Source organism: Puma concolor, chromosome C1 (genome assembly GCF_028749965.1).
Source record: "Puma concolor isolate L17-30 chromosome C1, mPumCon1.1.hap2, whole genome shotgun sequence".
Lineage (NCBI taxonomy): Eukaryota > Metazoa > Chordata > Mammalia > Carnivora > Felidae > Puma > Puma concolor.
In genome coordinates this window covers 863411-883303 of record NC_141674.1, presented here as the reverse complement: position 1 = coordinate 883303, position 19893 = coordinate 863411, and the positions used below count along the sequence as shown (strand labels likewise).

Genomic DNA, 19893 nt, shown 5'->3' with positions numbered 1-19893 from the left:
ACCCTGTGATCATCTGTGATTATCTCAGAACATGCCTGAGCGGTCGGGTGCCTGGGAGGTGCACTGAGCCGGCCACAGCCCAGGACAGAAGAGGGTGCAGAGTGGACTCCCTACCTAGAGTCTCCCAGGGGCGTTTTGGCCACCTGACTGCTTCCAGTCGGGCAAGTGTGCAGGATCCTTCCCTGATCGGAATGGGCCCGCAACTCGGACAGGCTGGAACCAGGGGATCCGGCTCCCTGACTCCGGGAGGGAAGTGGGCACTGGTGTGGCCAGGGCAGGTGCTCTAGCGGGTTCTGTGCCTGGCCAAGCAGCCAGAAGTAGGCACAGGGGCAGCTTTTCTTGAAGGCCTTCCCCGCTGGCCGGTGTAGACAGATTTCTCTCTTGAAAATGAAGAGGCCAGCTGAAGGCCTCAGTGGGATAGTGGCCACCGGGGGGCTTTCTCTGGGGGCCAGGCTGACGCCACCTCCCTGCCCCCCCACTCCCCTGCCCCCCTGTCCCTCTGCCCCCCGTGCCTCAGCAGCGCCTCCGTGGGCCGCCTCCAGGCGGTGTCCAGACGCCTGTGCACAGAGCTGGACGACGAGAGAGCCCTGCAGTCCCAGCTCAGAGCCGCGTTGCTGAAGAGCGAGTGAGTTGGGGGGGGGGGGCTCCCTGCGCACAGGCAGGACGTGGCCCGCGTAGTTTGCGCGCGACTTTTAAGCTGCCTAAGAGCGGGAAGGGAGCCCGTTAAATGAAATCATTGAAAGGATAAGACTTCACGTTTTTTGAAATGTTTCCCACTTTCCCCATGTTTGTTTGCATTTCTGAGAACTAGGACACCTGCTTCTTTTCCTTTCCCCTCTTTCCTGCTTCCTGCTTCCGGAGAACCACCAGCACCGTGTTTAAACAGTGTTTCGCCGTTTCACAACCTTTCTAGAAGCAACCCCCAGCAAAGACACTGGTGCTTGGGTTTGGGTCGTAAACAGCAGCATTGCCTCTAGCTAGCTGCCGCAAGAAAGGGGGTTTAGGAGGGGATCAGATTCCTGGTGTCCCTCGTGCCCTGCTTCCCCCCCCCACAGCGGCCCCCTCCCCCAGACGCTGGCCGGGCATCCTCTGGGAAACACGCAGGAAGGCACGGAGGGCCAGGACAGGGCATTGGCGGCAGGCCACCCGCTGCTGGAAAAGCCACAGCTGTCCCCGCCCCTCCCGACCACAGGGACTCTCGGGGAGCGGGGGGGTGGGGACAGGAATCCGTCTCTAACCCAGCCCTCCTTTTAAGTTAGGCACAGTCCAGCCCTGGGTCCTGTGGTGCTTTAGCATAATCTAGTGGGGAGGCGGGAGGACAGAGAGGTGGCCGGGATGGTAGGGCCATCTGTGAGTGAGCACGGGAGGACGATGGACGTTTATGTGGCCCTTGTTTGACGGCGCAAAACACCCCGAGCCCCCTTGGCCCCAGCCGTCCTAGTGACATCCTTTACGGCAAGAGGGTCCCACTTGGGGGTTGCAGGGGGTTATCCCGTCTCCAGCCAGGAAGACCCCTCACCCTTCCATGACACTCATGGCCTCCACACTTTGAAGATTATGGGCCAGTGAAGGCCCCTTAAGTTGTCTTTGCGTGATGCTTCCTTGTGACTGTTGGCTGGAATACCCCCGAGTGATGCCATGTCCTTCTGGGGGGGGCCTCTCAACGAGACGCATGATGGCGACCGGTCCCGTTTCCGGTGGGGGGGACTTTGGTGGCTGGGTCGAGGTGGTGCCCGTCGGGGTTCTCCACGCAACGCGACACCTTTGGAAACGAATCCGTAACGTGTGGTGGACACTCAGAGACTCTGGGATCCTGTCCTCGCCCCCTTGCGGGCGCTGGTGTCTGAATTGAGTGGTGTTTCTTGCCTGCACCAATCATGATGGCGATGGCGATGGCGATGATGGCCCCCAAAGACGCTCTAAGTCCGCACTCCTTCCGCAGCCGCGGGCCGGCCTTCTGGTGTGAAGAACAGCGTGTCTTCTCCACATCCATTTGCTTATCGGCGTAGACTCTGATTTCTGTTTTAGTCAGCGGCATACGGTCACGTCCGTCATTATTTGCCTTGACCCTCCGGTCCTCCCAAGTTGGCTCCTAGGCCCTTTGACACGTCCCTGTCCCTGTCACTCTTGGAGTGCTCTCTGGCACCAGGACACGTTCCACGCCCCCCGATTCATCCTCCCGCCCCAGCTCTGGACTCAGCCTGGTTTGTAACTGAGGAGTGGGGTTTGGAGGTCTAGAGCTGGGTGCCGCTGACGCCCGTGGCCGCAAGGACCTTGCTGCTCCCAGGCCCTTGCGGCAGGCGGGGACAGCAAACCCGTGCACGTCTGTGTGTGTCCCTGTCTTGAAACCAGTTCCAACAGAACTGCAGGCTCGTCCCCACCCTCCCCCGCCGTGTCTGCACCTCCTTCCTGTGGCAGTGACCAGCCTGCCGGTCGCTACCCTCAACGTTTTCACTGGTTTCCCCGGTCCCCACGTGGAGCCAGTCCGCGGACCCTTCCAGCGATCGCCCTGGGACTCTCCTCCTGCGGCCTGACCCCAGCAGCCTGCCCGCCGGCCGCTGCTCACGTGGGCCTGGCTGCTGCCGGACTGTCATTTGCTGCCTTGTTAATCAGCTTTCCCTGAGTCTAAGTTACACACGAGAAAATGTATCCCAGACGTTCCCTTGTGCCTCTCCTCAGTCAGCAGTCCTGCCCCAGGGGACCACTGGGGACCGCTGACACACTCTGTCCCTTCCTATTAAATGTGTTCAGTGTGCCGGGGCACCTGGTGGCTCAGTTGGTGGAGTGACTGACTTAATTTCTGCTCAGGTCATGATCTCATGGTTCGTGAGTCTGAGCCCCGCATCGGGCTCTGCATTGACAGCGTGGAGCCTGCTGGGGATTCTCTCTCTGCCCCTGTCCTGCTTGCGCTCTGTCCCTCTCTCAAAAATAAATAAACATTTTAAAAACATGTTTTAAATGTGCAGAACCATACCTGTTTACCCGGCGCCTGGTTTCTCCAGTCCACACAACGGCTCCCAGTTGCATCTGTGGTCTTGTGTGGAGCGGAAGTCCGGGCGCATCCGAGTTTTTTGTAATTATTTTAGACAGAGAGCAAGCAGGAGAGGGGGGCAGAGGGAGAGAGAGTATCTTTGGCGGGCTCCGTACTCAGCACAGAGCCCGACATGGACCTCGACCCCGCAGCCCTGAGATGACCTGAGCCACCCAGGCGCCCCCACATCCACATTTTTACATAGCAGGAGTCCAGGCGCGTCTGCGGGTTTTTTTTTTTTAATGTTTTTATTTATTTTTGGGAGAGAGAGACAGAGTGTGAGTGGGTGAGGCGCAGAGACAGAGGGAGACACAGAATCCGAAGCGGGCTCCAGGCTTCGAGCTGTCAGCACAGAGCCCGACGTGGGGCTCGAGCTCACGGACTATGAGATCGTGACCTGAGCTGAAGTCGGACGCTTCACCAACTGAGCCACCCACATGCTCCGCGTCTGCGTTTTTATGTAGCGGGAGTCCCAGGTGCATCCAGGGTTTAACACGACAAGCATTATTACCTCCCCATCCCTGGATGGCCGGGAACCTAGGAGCAGCGTAGCTGGGGTTCTGGCTCGAGATCTCCCGGGAAGTTACGGTTGAGATGTCAGTCAAGACGGCATCGTGTGGAGGTTCGCTGGGTTGGACGGAGGATCAGCTTCCAAGCTCGCTCAGTTCAACCCCCCGCAGGCCTCTCCTGGGGCTGCTGACGAGGGACACTGAGCCCCCAGGGGTGAGCAAAAGCCCCAGTGTCCTCTCGGAAGTGACATCGCATCACCTCTGCCGCATTTGGATCAACCCTGAGACCGGGTGGGCACGGCCTGCTCAATGGTGTGCGTGCAGGAGGCGGGGTCATGGGCTGTCATCCTGGGGACTGGCCACCTCATACTGAGTCTCACATAAGCCCTTCCCCCAGCAAAACCGGCTGCTGCGCACGGCGCCTGGGGGCGGGGGGGGGGGGCGGTACACTGAGTGTTCCTCGCGCCTCTGCGCTTCCACTGTAAAATGTCATCGTGTGGACGTCCCGGCAACGCAAGATGAGCTGAGCGACTCTAGCCCCGCAGAGGATCGCAGCAGGTGACAAGAACACGGGTGGAGAAGGAAGCCCTGTGTGCAGAGGAAGTGACCATTCCCAGGAGCACAGATTGCCACGCCCACCTGGGTCCTGAGGGGCGCGTGTACCAGAGTGGGGCACGGCCTGCTGTCTGCTGCGGGCGGACAGGGCGCTCAGCGGATTGAGGCCAGCGCAGCCCTGGAGCGGGCGGGTCCGCGTGGCTGGCCCATCGGCCTCATCGACAGGAGCCTTCTCTCAAGTGGGGTCCTGACGTCCTCATGCACTGGGCCCATCCTGGGAAGTCCCGCCACCAGCCCCTGGGCCACCAGCCACACCACGAGCGCCGCCGCGGGGTCTCCGTGGATCTGTGCCTCCACAAGCGGTGCCCCCGGACGCACATTCTTGGGACTCTGCTCTCAGGGATGATGCGCCTTCAGGCCCTCCTGTGTCGCTGCCGACCACACGCTGGGCAGAAGCCCCCGTCAGAGGAGGTGGAGGGGTGGGCAGGCGAGGCGGGCCCCTCCAGGGGGCTCGTGTGCACTGGGGTGCAGGCGGGACGCCTGAATCTGTGGCTCCGTGGCTCAGGTAGTGCCGCTCACTCATTCAACAAACGGTAGTTGAGAACCTGCTGTAGGCCACACTCCGTGCGAAGCATTTAGGGCTCGCCGGTGAATAGAACAAGTGAAAAGCCGTGTCCGGGGAGCCTCTGTCTTCGTGGTAATGGGAGGCAGACGATCAGCCAAACGTGAAGTTCGGGACGGGTGGCCCGTGTCACGCGGTCCCTGCGTCCCTGGACTCGAGCTTCTGTCTCACCTGGGTCCAGCGGCAAGGCCAAAGGCCACGGGCAGCCTCGCACCGCAGGCTCCGTGCAGGGGCCTGGCCACGCCCGGGGCAGGGTGTCTGCCGCAGGGGCCCGGCTGAGAGCCTTTGCTGGCCTTCCTTCCGGCGCTGTGGCCGGCGGCACACGCGGACCTCGCGTCCCCGAAGGTGATGCCCACACAGATCTCACTGGGCTAAAACCAAGGGGCTGGCAGGACTGCCTTCTTTTCTAGAGAGAGCCTCTTTCCAGCCTTGTCCAGCCCCCAGACGTGCCCTCCTTCCTGGGCCCACGCCCCTGCCCCCTCCTCTAGGCCAGCAGCACCTCTGTGCCTCTGATCTTCCTTCCACCGTCACCTTCTCTTTATTCAGAGAAAGTGGGACGTCAGTCAAATCGCCCTCTTTTTCAGGCCTGGGGGCCAGCAATCCATCAGCCACGGTCAGACGTTCCCGCCGCCTGTCCGCGCCCAGACACCCCCCCGTAGGTCACAAAGGGTGCTCATATGGCAGCAGCCCACTTCCCCTCCGTGTCCTGTGCTGCCCCCCCCCGGCCCTGTCTCTCGCTGCCGTGCCCCCGTGCCACAGGGAGCCTCTTTCAAAGGTGGCATCTCCCACCTGTGTCCCCGGCCTATTTCAGAGTGCCACACCGGTCCTCGGGCCAGCCGGGGACACTCAGGAAGTGCAGATCCATGTTCGAGCCAGGCCGGGGCCCATAGTGCTGTGGGTGAAGGGGGGAGCCTTCCTCTCCCCTGCAGCTGCAGGCCCAGAGGGCTTCCAGGAGGAGGAGCCGCCCTTGACTGGTGGTCGTCAGAACTGCATGGCCAGGCCCTCCCGGACCCCCTGGAACGGACGCTCCTCAGAGGGTGTGGCCTTTGCCGACACAAACAAAAGTGCCTCTTGTTTGAAGGAGCGCCATGTGGCACATCGCGATCCAGAAGGGACAGCTTGAGGATGTCCAAGCGTCTGCCCAAGAGGAGGAAGCAGCTGCCAGGAAGGGCCTCCGGGCGCACGCGGCCGAGCAGCTGCCCCGCGAGGAGGAGGCCCTGAAGAAGGCCGAGAGGACCCGGCTGCTGAGGGTCAGGTGGGTGGCCAGGACCTGCGGGGCCTCAGCCTTCTCCACAGCCAGCTCCTCTGTGGCCCCACCTGAGCCCCTGGCCAGGGCCCGCCCAGGGCCTCCTGTTTGGCCAGGCCGCTGAGTAGGGCAGAACAGCACCTGCAGGTGTGTCACAGGCCCACTCCTGCTCCCCAGGTGCGGTCCCCATTTCCTTCCCTCCCAGTCCTCGTCCAGGGTCCTCCCCACCCCTCCCCCTGCTCGCTCCATCCGGCCCGTCGCCAGCTTTCCCTGCCGCTTCTATGGGAGCCAAGCCCCTGGACACCGGCAGCGCTCTCGCCCTGGGCACAGGTGCCGCCGGCCTGGCTCTCAGGGACACCTGTTCCCTCAAGAGCCGGTGCTCCATGAGTTTCCGTTCCCACTGTCCCCCGCCACCGCAGGAAGGCCATGCATCTGCAGAAGGAGCACGGGCTCAGGCACCAGAAGCTGGTGGAAGACGCCAAGAAGAATCACAAGATCGCGGTGAAGTTCCTGAAGGCTTCCCTGGGAAGGTAGCGTCCTCAGACTCCCCCCACCGATACCCTGGAGGAGAAATATAAGAAATACAAGAATCTTTTTTTTGTTTTACTGTCCCCGATTTTATTATTAAATCATTACCCTACTGTCAGAACGTAATAAAGCTGTATTTTTAGTTTCGAGCTGACTTCCTGCTTGTGTTCAGAAAAGGACCTGCGGTGAGTTGCCAGGGGCCTGTCCAGAGAAGCCTGTTTCAGTGTTCCCTAGAAATTGACATTCAACATAACGCTTTCCATGTGTCTTTAATGTGGTCACGTTTAATTATTTCCTTGACGGACGTGACCACCGTGCAGTTCTGTAACCGCAAGTCAACTCGTGGTTAAAAAACGTGCCTTCTTCTTCCAGAATCCGCGAGCAGGAGAGGGAGAAGGAGATGGGGTCCCAGGAGCACATGAAGAGGCGCATGGACGCCGTGCTGGCTTTGAAGAACAGTATCAGTGCCAACAGGGTAGGCGACCTGTGTCCACCCTTGCCCTCGGGGCACATCGCACTCCAGGAGGGACAGCTTGACACCCTTGGGGCCCCACACAGTCCTACAGGAGCCCTCCAGGCAGGCGTGTTTCCTTCCAGGTGGGGGTCCACACCTCGACCCCTCAGCCTGCCCTGCCCTGTCATCTGGCTTCCCTGCCCCTTGGGACGGGAGTCCCGTGTCCTCAGACTCGCCACTCAGTCGCTTCCTGGGGGTTACAGAGCCTCCCCCCACAGGTCTGTTGCCCCTGGGCCCGTGCTGGCAATAGCCAGCTGCCCCGCCGGGCAGGAAGAAATCAGCGCGGGCCTGTCCTCCTGGGGCCTGGTCCGCGGGAGGAGCCATGGCAGGGCTCCAGGGGGACCAGGGCTCAGCGAGGCCATGTACAGGGGTCCGGGGTCCTGTTGGAGGAAGTGATATCCCCCCGGGGCCCAAGGGTGTGGCAGTTAGGCCTGGAGAGTGGAGAGGGGAACAGCATTTGCAAAGGCTCAGAGGCAAGAGTGAGCAGGCCTCCTGGAGGGGAGCCCAGCATGGCAAGGGGGCAGAGGCGAGGCGCCAGTCCTGCAGCGCTGTGGACGACAGTCAGCTCGGGGGGCAGGAAGCCCCTGAGGATTTTAAGGACAGGTGGTCAGTGGGTGGGCGGGACCAGGCAAGGGTGGGGCTCTGCAAACCTGTGCTCCGGCATCTCAGGGCTGAGTTAACGTCACCGGCTCAACCGAGGAGCTGCCATGTGTGTGTGCGCACTTGTGTGCACACGCGTGAGCATGTGCCAATGGTATACCCTCACTTTTCTCTATTCCCAAGGAAACACTGCGGAAATTTCAAGCATGGGGCCAGGCCAGGGCAGAGCTGGCTGAGCAGAAGGCCCGGGCCCAGAAGGAGATGATTCTGGCCCAAGGTGGGGACGCTTTCAGACACCTTTTCCATCAACGCCAGCGCCAGGAGCTGGAAGCCCAGAACCGGTGAGTGCGAGGTGGCTTCCTGGGGGAGGTGCCCGCCTGGGCCGAGGGAGGCCTGTCCCTCACAATTAGCCAGGCTGCTTTCCTCCCTGGGCTTCTCCCCAGATGGGGCTCCAGCCCTCCCTCCACACCCTGCTCCCCAGACCCCAACAGGTGAGGCCTCCCATGGGCCTCAGAGCACAGACCTTTCGACCCCCATCACCTCTAGTGCGGCCCCTGGCCTGGCTTCCTGGTTTCTCAGGAGCTGCCCCAAGCCCCCGACGCAGCTCACTCTGTGTCTCCGGGCTCTCCGGGCCCCTCCGTAGGGGGCTGTGGGGGGTCTGGGCTCACCCTTCACGCCCTCATGGGCTTCGCTTTCCGATTTCCTCCAAAGGGCACTCGGTGCTGCCTTCTCAGTATGCCCTGCACCCTCGTCATTCACCCTGAGAACCCCCCTCAGCCCTGCAAGGTCCCAGTACACAGCTCTCCAGGCCACACTCTGCCCTGCCTCCTGCCCCCACACCCCCCGCAGGCGTGGGCTTCCTGAGGTCCAGAGGTCCGCGTTCTGGTCCTGCCCACCTCCTGAAGGGCACATCCCTTCTCCCCCCCCCCCCCACCCCCTTCACAGGCACGATCGGTGCGTACCCAGGTGTGGCCTCCTGGTCCTCTCCCTGGGGACAGCATCTCCTGCCAGGGAGTCACAGTGCTCTGGCTGTCACCACAGGAGCTGTGCCATCAGTCGTCCCGTTAGGGGCTCCCGGGGGTGGCTCCACCCGTGCCTTCGTCTGGCGCAGGCCGGGCACGTAGGAAGAGCCAGGGACAGAGTTGGAATGAGTGAAGGAATGAATGAGCACGTGAGTGAATGGCCTCGAGCCCTAGTGAGGCCATGGTTTGTGCCTCGCTGGAGTGCCCGGCTGCCAGCCTGGAAACCTGGAGTAAAAGGCACGTCCTGTGGGGTCAGGTTTGCTGTGGGGCCCCGGGCGGGGCAGGAATTTCAAGGCCCGGGTCTCCGGCCTGGCAGCCTTCCTGGGCCTCATCTGTCTGCTCCCTTGGGAGCCAGGGGGCCCGGCCAGAATCAGCTCCCGGCAGCCCTGAGCCCAGCGGGGCGGCACCTCCTGGGGGAGGGGCCCCAAAGGCAGCTCGCGACTCACCTTCCCTGGTTCCACATGGCGTTTTCCCACAGCGCCTTCGAGGAGCAGCAGAGGCTCAGAAAGCAGGAGATCGTAGGTCGGATTCTGAAAGAAGAGGCTGCGGGAGAAACCAGGAGGAAGAGGCAGTCTTCTCCCACCAAAGCCACGGGCCGGCTGACCCTGAGAGATGAGACGTGGGGCTACATCTCGGACGTCTGCGAGGACAGGGGCACGGTGGCCCTTCCCCGCAACCTGCCGGTGAGCCAGAGGCCCCTGTCTGGTCACAAGTCCCCGGGGACGTGGTTGGGCCTCGAGACATTGTGTGACCATCTCCGGCTAAGATCCCTCAGCCGAAACCGTGTGGCCTGCACCAGGCTGTCTTCCGGCCTCCCTGCTCCCCGGGGGCCCCGCGGGGGGGACGCGTTCGAGCTTCCCCACGGCTCCTCTCTGCGGCACGCAAGATGGCGGGCCACACGGCGTCCACCTGGGAGCTGTCCCTTTCCCAGGTGACGGCGCAGGTACAAGGGGCCGAGACCCAGGTCTCTGGTGGCTCATCCGCCACAGGATCCACCTCTGCGGACCCCACTGCAGGTGCGGAAGCCCGTAGCGTCCTCTGCAACAAGGGTGGCTCAGGCCGCCTTACCTGTCCCTAGACAAAAAGACAGGCAGTGACCACAGGCCAGTCCCGGGCCACGGGGCTATCTGTGCACATGCCTGTCACCACCCTGGCACCAAACGCTCTCAACACCCCCCAGAGACCAGCCGCTTCCACGCCCTGTACTCCCTCGCCGCTCATGCGTCATCCTCCTGAGGGCCGGCTCCAGGCCAGCACCCCCACCCCACCCCCGGGGCTGGTGACCCATACCTGTCCCCAGGAGTCAGGGGCAGGGACATCAGGACCCCTCCTGAGCCCAGTTCAGCACTCCCACTTCTGCCCCCTGCACCTCGAAACCCGAGGTTGCGGATCGCCGGCTCCCCTGGGCCTCTGCGGACTCTTCACTCTGTTCCCAGGCGTTTTCGGTCTCTGCCCGGTCCCTGCCCGCCACTGTGGAGTCTGCCCCTCCGGGCCGTCACCCCTGCCACCTCCTCCCTGGCCCGCCCCAGCCGCCTGCCCTGCCGTCCACACTAGGTGTCCTGTGTTTCTCCGTGTCAGCACCCAGTCTGCTTCCCCGGGAGCTTTCCACACATTGCAGCCACATCCCCCTCCGTCTACGGCTGATGCTCCCTAGAGGGAGGCCCCACGCCGTCCCCTCTGAAGCCCAGTCCCAGAACCGGTGTCCTCCGGAGGGAGGGCTTTTCCAGGGCGTGGTTTATATAAGCAAAAATTAGAAATAACACGAAACTGAGGATGGTGAAGAAGATTGTAGTAGGCCCATAAATCCATGTTCTGTGGACTCTTTTGTGGGTATTGGAGAAAAATACGTAATGATGTGTCTGGAGTTACTTATATTTGAAATGGGAAAGGGTTACGAAACAGACCGTGTTCTAGTCTCCGGGTAAAGAGGAAAAGAACCCGTAGAAGAGCCAGGTTGTCCGTGGCCATGTGCCCGAGGGTCTTGTGATGGCGGCTATGTTCTTCTCTCGCTGATCTGTAGGGTCCCTTGTCTTCTGTGATTAGCTCTGAATTTCTCTCCCCAACAGCAGGACAGCGAAGCGGTCTCACCCCCCAGAGCCTCTCAGTTACTGGAAGCCAACTCCTATGAGTCCGTCCAGGGGGACTCGGGGAGCATCACCCGGGAACATGACACGCTGGCCGAGCCGGAGATCCCCGGGCTCTGGAAGGAAGACTATAAGCCAAACCGGGTAAGCGCTTCCCACCCTCAATTCCGAGAAGTTGGATAGCAGCCCCGACGCCGGCTGACCTGGAGTCAAGGCCGCAGACAGAGCCCCTTCCCCACTCCTGTCCCTCAGGGAGGCACCTTTATTTGTGCTGCCTGAGAAAACATGGCTCCGGCTAAACATTTCAAACCTTTCTCTCGGCCTAATTGAAAAATCTAGAAACCCCCCGCCTCTGCCGTCACTTCCCACAAATCCAACGGGATCCTGGACGTGCCTGCTCGTCCCTCTTTCCTTTTCCTCTGAAGTGAGGACCGCCAGCCTCGCTCAGGCCAGGGCTCTCTAAGTGGCCTGCCGGGCGGTCGCGCTCCCCCTGCCCCGGCCGCTCTGGGCCCTGACGCTGTGCCACTAAACTTCTGCGGCCCCCGGCTGCCCTAGGCCACCTGGAGCGGATCGCCTCGCTGGGCCTGGGCTTGCCCTTGAGCGCGACGCTGTTTCTGTGGAAACCCAGGTGCCCAAAGAGGAGGTGGACAGGAAGCCCGTGGGCGGGACAAAGATGGACAAGGACATCCTGGCGCGCACCATGGAGCAGCTGCGCAGCAGGGTGACCCACAGGCAGGTGGCATCCGGGCACGAGTTCAAAGGTCGCCCCTTCAATAGCAAACCCAAGCTCGTCCACTTCAAGGTGAGGAGGGGCTACTCGCCTGGCCTGGTGCTGAGAGTGTTGAGAGGGGTCAGACGCCAGCCCCAGAAGGGGACCTGGCCCCGGGGGACGGCCTCCCTGAAAGGGACAGTGGGAGGTCAGTCCTCGCACGTAGTCACAGCCGCCAGACTCTGCAGGGGAGGAGGCTGGCGGGCTCCTGGGATGCCACACGGGCCCTAGTCCTTCAGACGGAGTGGGGTGCCGGCCCCAGAGCCCACACCGTCCGAGGTCCCCAGGAAGCCATTTCCTGCCCCCGCCGTCCCTACTCTCCATGCGTCCCCAGGGGAGCGCTTCCTGAGTCAGGAAACTTTGGGACTTGTTCCTGGTCTCCTATCAGGACGCTCCTCCGCTCGTCACCGAGACCTTCCTCGTGTGGTCACACGCCGGCCGTCGGGGGGCACACGAGGAGAGGCCGCCAGGCGCTCACACGGCGCCTTCCCCCCGACGGCTTCAAATGACTCCTCTGACTTTTCCAGGACTTCGACGTCGGCAAAGTGTACAAGAAGAAGATCACGCTGATAAACGCCACCTACACCATCAACCACTGCAAGCTGGTGGGCGTGGAGGAGCACCTCAGGGACTTCGTCCACGTCGAGTGAGAGCCGGCGGGGCGCGGGTGCGGGTGCGCTGTCCTCGGCCTTCACGCCCGCCTGGCGCTCGCTCTGGCGGCCGCTCCGTCTTCTTGTGCTGACGCGGCCCGAGGCCAGCCCAGGTGTGCGTGATGACTCTCCTTCCGGGTCAGTGTTTCGGTGCCCACCCCTCTGGGTGAGACGTCCCTGGCGGTTGTTGGGGCTTCTCTGGGTGAAGGTTCGAGCCGTCCTGCTTCAGGACTGTCCCCTCCCACTGTGTGCGTGTCCCCTGTGTAGCCACGTTTCTGTTTTCCTCCTTTGAAGCCCCGCTGGTGCTTGAGAGGCGGCTCCGTCGACCGTTTTCTTCCTGGCCCCTTTAATGCTTGCTCATGTCCCGCTTTAAGTTTTCCTCATTTTTCTCACGTTCTTCTGTGTCTGGCTGTGTCTGCTGTAGTGTCTCTCTTTTCTCCTGCTCCGTAGCATTTTGCCTTTGGTTTTAAGAAGGTTTCTTCTGGTTCTGCCAGCTTTTTATAGACGGGTCTGCAGGCCCGAGATGGCCCAGGATGGCTCCCCACCGCCCGTCCCCACGGCCTCTCCCTGTGATCCGCACTCGCTGACCGTGGGACACACTGTTCTCTTCCGGGGGCTGCTTGTGGCTCAGACGTGGGATCTCTGTTCCCCCTTCTCTCTTTCCGCCAGCTTATCTGCAAAGGCGCGTGTGGGCAGAGCGTGGCCAGAAATTCCCGTGTATCACTAACTGATTCTGTCCTGCATTCGTGCCGGAGGCACAGGATCTACTTGTGGTCTGCTAGTTTTTCATGTTTATCTGCGGGTCTCTGTGGGACTTGGGGCCCAGACTCGCGGTATCAGCCCCCCGGCGTCCTGAAGCACTCCTCCCCAGGACCGGGCTGGGGTCTGATTGGCGGCTGTCTCCCCCCCCACCCCCCACCATGGAGATTATCACCCTCCGTCTGCTGGCTTCTGTGGCTGCTGCTGGGAAGGCCCAGCCCTGGGTCGTTGTCTGGCTTCCCGTGTGGTTGCCTTCAGACTCCCTTGCCCTGAGGTCCGGCAGCGCCTCCGTGGTGTGTCAAGTGCGGGTTGATCTGCTTAGACGGGCTTAGGGCTCACTGAGGATTCAGACCTCCGAAAAAGCCTACACGCTTCTCAGCCCCACCCTGTCCTCCACCCCTGAAGTGTGTGCTGTAGTATTTTCTCGAATCCAGCACCCCACTGGCCCTTCTCTCTTTGTGTCTCCAAGAGCCTCGTATTTCAGTGGCCATACTTCTTGTTTCCGGAAGCCTGCACTCTGCCTCAGGTCAGCAGCCACCGGACACTGTCTTCTTCCTTTGTCACCTCTGTGATTCTCTATTTCCATCTTGGATAATTTTGTTTGTCTTTAACTTTTTTTACGTTTATTTTTGAGAGACAGAGTGTGAGCAGGGGAGGGGCAGAGAGACAGGGAGACAGAATCCGAAGCAGGCTCCAGGCTCTGAGCTGTCAGCACAGAGCCTGACACAGGGGCTCGAACCCACGGACCGTGAGATCATGAACTGAGCCGAAGTCGGACGGTTCACCGACGGAGCCCCCAGGCGCCCCACCATCTCTGATAATTTTAACATGACATCTTTGAAAGTCTCCATGCAACCATTCTCTTATCGGAGGCTCTTGGAGTTTGGCCCTGCCGTCTGCATGTGCGTGGCTGGCTTACACGTGTCCTTTCCAGCCTGGGATCCCCATCTTCTCACCAGGGGGGGCTCCGTCCCCTGGAGTCTCTGTGATATAGTATCCAAAAGCTTCCCTCCCCCCTGGAGAAGTTTTGGATTTCTTCTGCCTGGTATGTGGGGTCATTACCAGGCAAGGGAAAGCAATTACATTAAATTTTTAGCTTGTGTATTTCTAATCCAAGCACCTTAGGTAAAATTCAACCTTGTGAAAACACACCTCACATTAGCAATTCTCTGGAAGCTGCTTTTCCTCACCCAGGATCCAGACCAAGACAGACCGACTGCCTTTGAGTCTCCCTGTGAAGCGGGGGCTCTTTTCCTGGCTCCTTCACTGAAAGTGGGGTTCAGAGGGTGCCAGCTGTGTGCAGGGTCCGTGCTAGCTCCCAGCTGGCTCCCAGCCCTCACGCTAGCGTTAAAACACGAGGCCCTTGGTTCCAGACCTGACACCGCATGTCCCCAGGGAACCGCGGCCACCGCTTGGCCCCTGGCATCCGTTCCCTCTGGGGACGCGCCTCACTCGCCCCTTTACTCACTCTGCACACATTCAGATGTTATTCGAGTGTCTCCTGGGGCCTGGGCACTGGGGCACAGCACCCAGGATGGGCAGGGAGCGCTCCAGAAGGCCCACTCGGTGCCTGCTCGGGGCCGTGGCTGTTGGGAAGTTCCAACAGCGCCTCCCCCGTCGATCTGATGACGAGCCCCATGGATTGTTGTGCCTACAGCTTTGACCCCCCTGGTCCCATGTCAGCCGGGATGTCCTGCGAAGTCCTTGTCACCTTCAAGCCCATGGTGAGTGTTCCAAAAGCAGATGATGCGCAGGGATTTTTCTCACCCGTCGTGAGTGGGTGGTGGGTAGAACGGGGTCTCTGCAGACACAGATGAGGGGGGAAGGACGCGAGGGCCTCAGCAGGGGTCACACACGCCCCTGTGCCGCTTTATCTCCGGGCACATGCGGCACGTACCTGACATTGGTCGCAATTAGGGGCCTGCGCTGAGGGTTCGTAGCCAGCAGGCGGGTCTGTAGGTGCTGTTGGGTCTAAGTGGGGTGTGTTAGAGTGTTCGGACGGGCCCAGGCCCAGCCCGTGGTTGTAGAGACACAGCCCGTGTCCCTGGGCAAAGTTACAAATGTTATGGTGCTTGGGTGTTTTATTTTTTAGATAAACAAGGATCTGGAAGGAAGCGTCTCATTTCTGGCTCAGACGGGTGGATTTTCTGTTCCACTGAAGTGTTCCACGAAGAAGTGTATGGTAGGTTCAGGGACGCCTGAGCTGGGTGGGGCTGCACCGTACATCCTGGGTCTGGGCCCAGGTCCGAACAGCTCAGGTCAGGCTGGGGCCGACCCGGGGGTGGATCGGAGCACGCAGGCCGTTCTGGGGAGGTAAACGCTCACATTGACGCTGGAAAGTGGGGTGCCGGGGCGGGGGGTGGGGTAAATCCCGTGCTGTGCAGAGCCCAGGTCACAGGAGACCCTCGGGCCCATCTCAGGAGATGCTGGTCCCCTCAGCAGCTCTGGGGTGTCCCCTCGATTTCCCTTTCAAAGCGTGGTCACCAGGCTGTGCGTTACGCCCCCAGAACCGATAACTCAAGTTTGTACCCTTTGACCCCCTTTCCCCATTTCAACCGCCCCCCTGCTTCCTCAACCACCACTCTGCTCTCTGTGTCTATGGGCTTGACTCCACACCTGTGTGAAGCTACACAGAATTTGTCTTTCTCTGTCTGGTTTATCTCACCTAGCCCAGTGCCCTCAAGGTCCATCGGTGCTATTACAAATGGCAAGATTTCCTTTTTTTTTAATTCCACTGTGTATATGCCCCACCTTCTTCCATTCGTCCATTGACAGACACTTAGGCTGTCCTCACTGGCTGGTTATTGTAAATAATGTTGCTGTGAATATGAAGGTGCAGACAGTGGGGGTCCCCTTAGTGGTTTCATGTCCTTTGGATGTATTGTCAGAGGTGTGATGGCTGGGTCTAGGGTAGCTCTGTTTTAACTTTGGAGGAGCCTCCACACTGCTCCCGAGGGGCCGCACCAGCGTGCACTCCCCACAACGGTGCACGGTCCCCCCGTCTCCGCATCCTCGCCGACACCTGTTGTTTCCCGTGTTGTTGATTGAAGCCAGCCTGACAGGTGTGAGGTGGTCGCGCCTTGTGGCTGCGAGTGGTATTTCCCTGATGATCCATGATGTTGAGCATCTTTCCATGTACCTGTTAGCCATCTGGATGTCTTCTTTGGAGAAATGTCTATTCAGATCCTCTGCCCAGTTTTTTTTTTTAATTTTTTTAAATGTTTATATTTGAGAGAGACAGAGCATGAGCAGGGGAGGGGCAGAGAGAGAGGGAGACACAGAATCTGAAGCAGGCTCCAGGCTCTGAGCTGTCAGCACAGAACCCGATGTGGGGCTTGAACTCATGAACCACGAGATCGTGACCTGAGCCAGAGTCGGATGCTTAGCCGACTGAGCCACCCAGGCACCCCTTTAATTTTTTTTCTCTTGAGAGAGAGAGAGAGACAGAGCATGAGCCGGGGAGAGGCAGAGCAAGAGAAGGACACAGAATCTGAAGCAGGTCCCAAGTTCTGAGCTGTCAGCGCACAGCCCGACGTGGGGCTCAAACTCACAAGCTGTGAAATCATGACCTGAGCTGAGGTCGGACACTCATCAACCAACTGAGCCAGGTGCCCTCTCTGCCCAGTTTTAATCAAATTGCTTGGTGTTTTGCTATTGAGTTGTGTGAGTTCTTTATACATTTTGAATTGCAAATATTTTCTCCTGTGCCAGAAGTTGCCTTTTCGCCCTATTTGCCTTTGCCGTGCAGAACTGGTTCTTTTTAAAACTTTATAATTAATTTTTAATCTTTACTATTGGAGTGGAGTTGACACGCAGTGTCACATTCGTGTCAGGCATGCGACAAGGGATTCCGCACCTCCGTCACCTGGTGCTCACTATGGTAAGTGTAGTCACCACCCATTCTTCTTTTGATTAAGAAAATTTCAAACATAAGGAAAAGCAGGAAGCACAGCACAGTGAACGCCCGTGTGCCGCCTGGATCCCATCTGTTGGCATTCACCACATTTGCCTCGTCTGTCTGTCTGTCTTGCTGACCCACTTCCAAGTAGACCAGCAATAGCGTAACACTCAACACCGCACCCTCGCAAAACTTCCACATGCATCTCGAAGAAGGAGGTTCTGTCACAGAAACCGCCACGTCATCACCTCTCCCGAGCGAGCAAGTCTGCGCCGAGTGCGGTGATGCTGCGGAACAAAACCTCCTACGTCTAGCAGCTTATCGCAGCCACAAGCGTTCCGGCTCACGGTCACAGACACGCCGGCGACTGTGGTTTGGCCGACCCAGGCCGGGCTCGGCTGGGCGGCTGGCTCCAGGCTGTAGGTGACGGGGCCTCCTGGCGGGAGCCTCTTGCGGACGACGGTCGTCGCCCAGGCAATGAAGGCCAGCCACAGGAGCACATTTGACACCACTCTTGTCCCCTGTCGTAACGATGCTGACTAAAGCAAGTCGCGTGGCAGCGCCCTGCGTCAGTGGAGCAGAGAAGCCCCCCCCCCCCCCCCCCGTCCCGGCAGCACGGGAGGGCGGGCCGAAGGAGGGAATGGATGAGGGGCGACCGCGGTCTGGAATTCTCGCCCGGAACGTGAGCACTCCTAACCAGCGCCCGTTCCCGGTCCACGTTCACGCGCACCAGCCGCCCCGAGCCGCCTCCTGTGTCTTCTGCTCTGTCAGCCGGGCTCCGGCGTGTGACTGCTGTGTTGTTGGAAGCCATTCCCTTTTCTCTCTTCCATCTTTCGTTGTGGCAAAACACACGCGGCACGGAGTGCACCGTCTTGGCCGTGCGAGGGTCCGCGCTTCAGTAGATGAAGTACATTCACAACAGGCAGGCGCCGCCCCCATCTTTCCGGAACTCTCCCTCCTTCCGGAACCCAAGCTCTGTCCTGTGCCGCCCTCTCCGCCCCCGGGCGCCTCCTCCCCACCCTGGTCTCCAGGGATTTGAAAGCTCCAAGTGCCTTACATAAGTGGAATCACGTGGTACTTGTCCTTTGTGACGGGCTTCTGTGGCTTAGCACGTGTCCTCAGGAGCCATCCGCGCGGCAGCATCGGCCAGCTTGCTTCCGTCATGTTGCCCCGTGTTTTCACGCGTCCCTCATTTCCTGTGTGGCTGTCTTCTTTTGTGTTCAGTTGATTTTTTTATAGCGAAATGTTTAAGTTCCTTTCTCATTTCCTTTTGTGTTTGTGCTGTAGCTATTTTCTTTGTGGTTACCAAGGGATTACGTTCAACATCCTGAAGTTAAAGCATTCTGATTTGGATTTATAGCAGCTTAAATTCGGAAGCCTGTGAGACGTCCGCTCCTTTACAGCTCGGTCCCCACTCCCTTCAGCTGTTAATGTCACAGAATTGCATCTTTGTGACCGTGTGTCCAAGACCACAAACTAATAACGTCTCAAATGCATTAGTCTCTTAAAACAAAACGTGGAGTTACAAACCAAAGCGATGATAACATTAGCTTTTAGACTAATACCTGCTTTAAAAAAGAAAGTATTAGACTGTGAAATCATGTAGAAAACACACAGCGTGGTTACAGACCATCGTTACAAGAGCTCTAGCTTCTTTTTTTTTTTAATTTTTTTTTTTTAACGTCTATTTATTTTTGAGACAGAGAGAGACAGAGCATGAACGGGGGAGGGGCAGAGAGAGAGGGAGACACAGAATCGGAAACAGGCTCCAGGCTCTGAGCCATCAGCCCAGAGCCCGACGCGGGGCTCAAACTCACGGACCACGAGATCGTGACCTGGCTGAAGTCGGACGCTCAACCGACTGCACCACCCAGGCGCCCCAAGAGCTCTAGCTTCTATACTGCCTGTGTGCTCGCTTTGATGGGGCTGTATTTCCCCTTAATGCTTCGAGCGACTGGCTCGTGTGCAGGAGCGTCTCCTGCAGGGCTGAGTGCCCACGGGGCTGTTCATCTGGGAATGTCGTGGTTTCTCCCTCACTTTTGAAGGACAGTTTTGCTGGAGAAGGGTTTTTGGTTGATGCTGTTTCCTTTTGGCCCTCTGTATACACCGACCCACTGCCCTCTGGCCTCCGAAGCCCCTGAAATCTCTCCGAGGCCTCGTGTGCTGGGTCACATCTCCCCTGCAGCCCTCGGGAGTCTCTCTGTCTCGCAGCAGTTTGATTATGACGCGTCTCGGTGTGGGTCTCTTCGGGTCCATCTTACTTGGAGTTTATAGAGCTTCTTTGATATTCATATCCCCTTGGGAATTTTGGGCCAGATTCCTCCTTTTCTGCTCCTGGGCCCCCTGTGATGGGACACTGGTCCACCCGCGGTCCCGTAGGCCCTGCTCGCTTTCCTTCAGACTCGACACCCCCGTTGTCCTGTCTTCAAGTCCCTGAGTCTTTCTTCCCACCTGCGCTGGTGCTGCCGCCAAGACTATTCTCCTGGTGACAGATCTCCCGGTGATGGACCTCCAGGTGACAGAGTTCTGGGTGACGGGTCTCCTGGTGACGGCTCTCCCAGCGACACGGCGGCAGATCACTGTGCCTTGTACCCGGGCACGACAGGGATTGCCACCTCCCTACAGAGCAAGGCTGCCCCCTGCAGCCCCTTCCTCCGTGGGGGGGACAGGTCTTCAGTGACAGCTGTGCTTCCTCCGCCCAGGGCTCCGGAGGGAAGGCCGCTGATGTTGTTTTCTGCATGAAGCTGTTGCTTCTCATGTTCTCCCTCCTTCACTAGTGCTCCGTGTAAGGAGGGGTTGGAACAATTATCATTCCCCACGGCTGGTTAGCTTCTCTTTTTCCTGTTTTCTTGTGGATTTGTGGGTGTTGCGTGCTCTGCATGTTCCGATCGTATGGTCTCCGTTCTCAGCACTCAGGTCGCTCCGCCGTGGCCATGGCAGCCCTGGGCCCTGCCTGGGTTCACACACGCCCGAGTACCGTGGCCTGGATGGTGGCAGCCCTGCCGGGGGCTGCCGAGCCTCGCTGAGGCCGTGGAGAGCCGACGTCCGCTGTGGCCTCCCGCACCCCTTGCCGCGTGTACACCCCCTTCTCGCAGTGGCCCAGGCA

General features: G+C 59.6%; 1 protein-coding gene and 1 long non-coding RNA gene across 3 annotated transcripts in view; both read left to right on the top strand.

The window, feature by feature from the left end:
• Positions 1 to 19893, top strand: part of CFAP74 (cilia and flagella associated protein 74) — a 66519-nt gene that overhangs the window by 16104 nt on the left and 30522 nt on the right. For both annotated transcript variants that reach the window (XR_015254368.1, XM_086715411.1), the window contains exons 6-16: positions 521 to 625; positions 5799 to 5972; positions 6383 to 6493; positions 6864 to 6966; positions 7789 to 7946; positions 9106 to 9310; positions 10694 to 10855; positions 11340 to 11513; positions 12008 to 12126; positions 14547 to 14613; positions 14982 to 15071. Coding sequence is in view for 1 of the 2 variants with exons in the window: in XM_086715411.1 (XP_086571537.1) it covers positions 521 to 625; positions 5799 to 5972; positions 6383 to 6493; positions 6864 to 6966; positions 7789 to 7946; positions 9106 to 9310; positions 10694 to 10855; positions 11340 to 11513; positions 12008 to 12126; positions 14547 to 14613; positions 14982 to 15071 (1468 nt within the window). In the remaining variant the exon portion in view is untranslated. The remainder of the gene's footprint in view (positions 1 to 520; positions 626 to 5798; positions 5973 to 6382; positions 6494 to 6863; positions 6967 to 7788; positions 7947 to 9105; positions 9311 to 10693; positions 10856 to 11339; positions 11514 to 12007; positions 12127 to 14546; positions 14614 to 14981; positions 15072 to 19893) is intronic.
• Positions 15349 to 18119, top strand: LOC147577708 (uncharacterized). The gene is made up of 2 exons (XR_015254371.1): positions 15349 to 16769; positions 16936 to 18119. It is a non-coding gene; the product is annotated as an uncharacterized LOC147577708 (long non-coding RNA).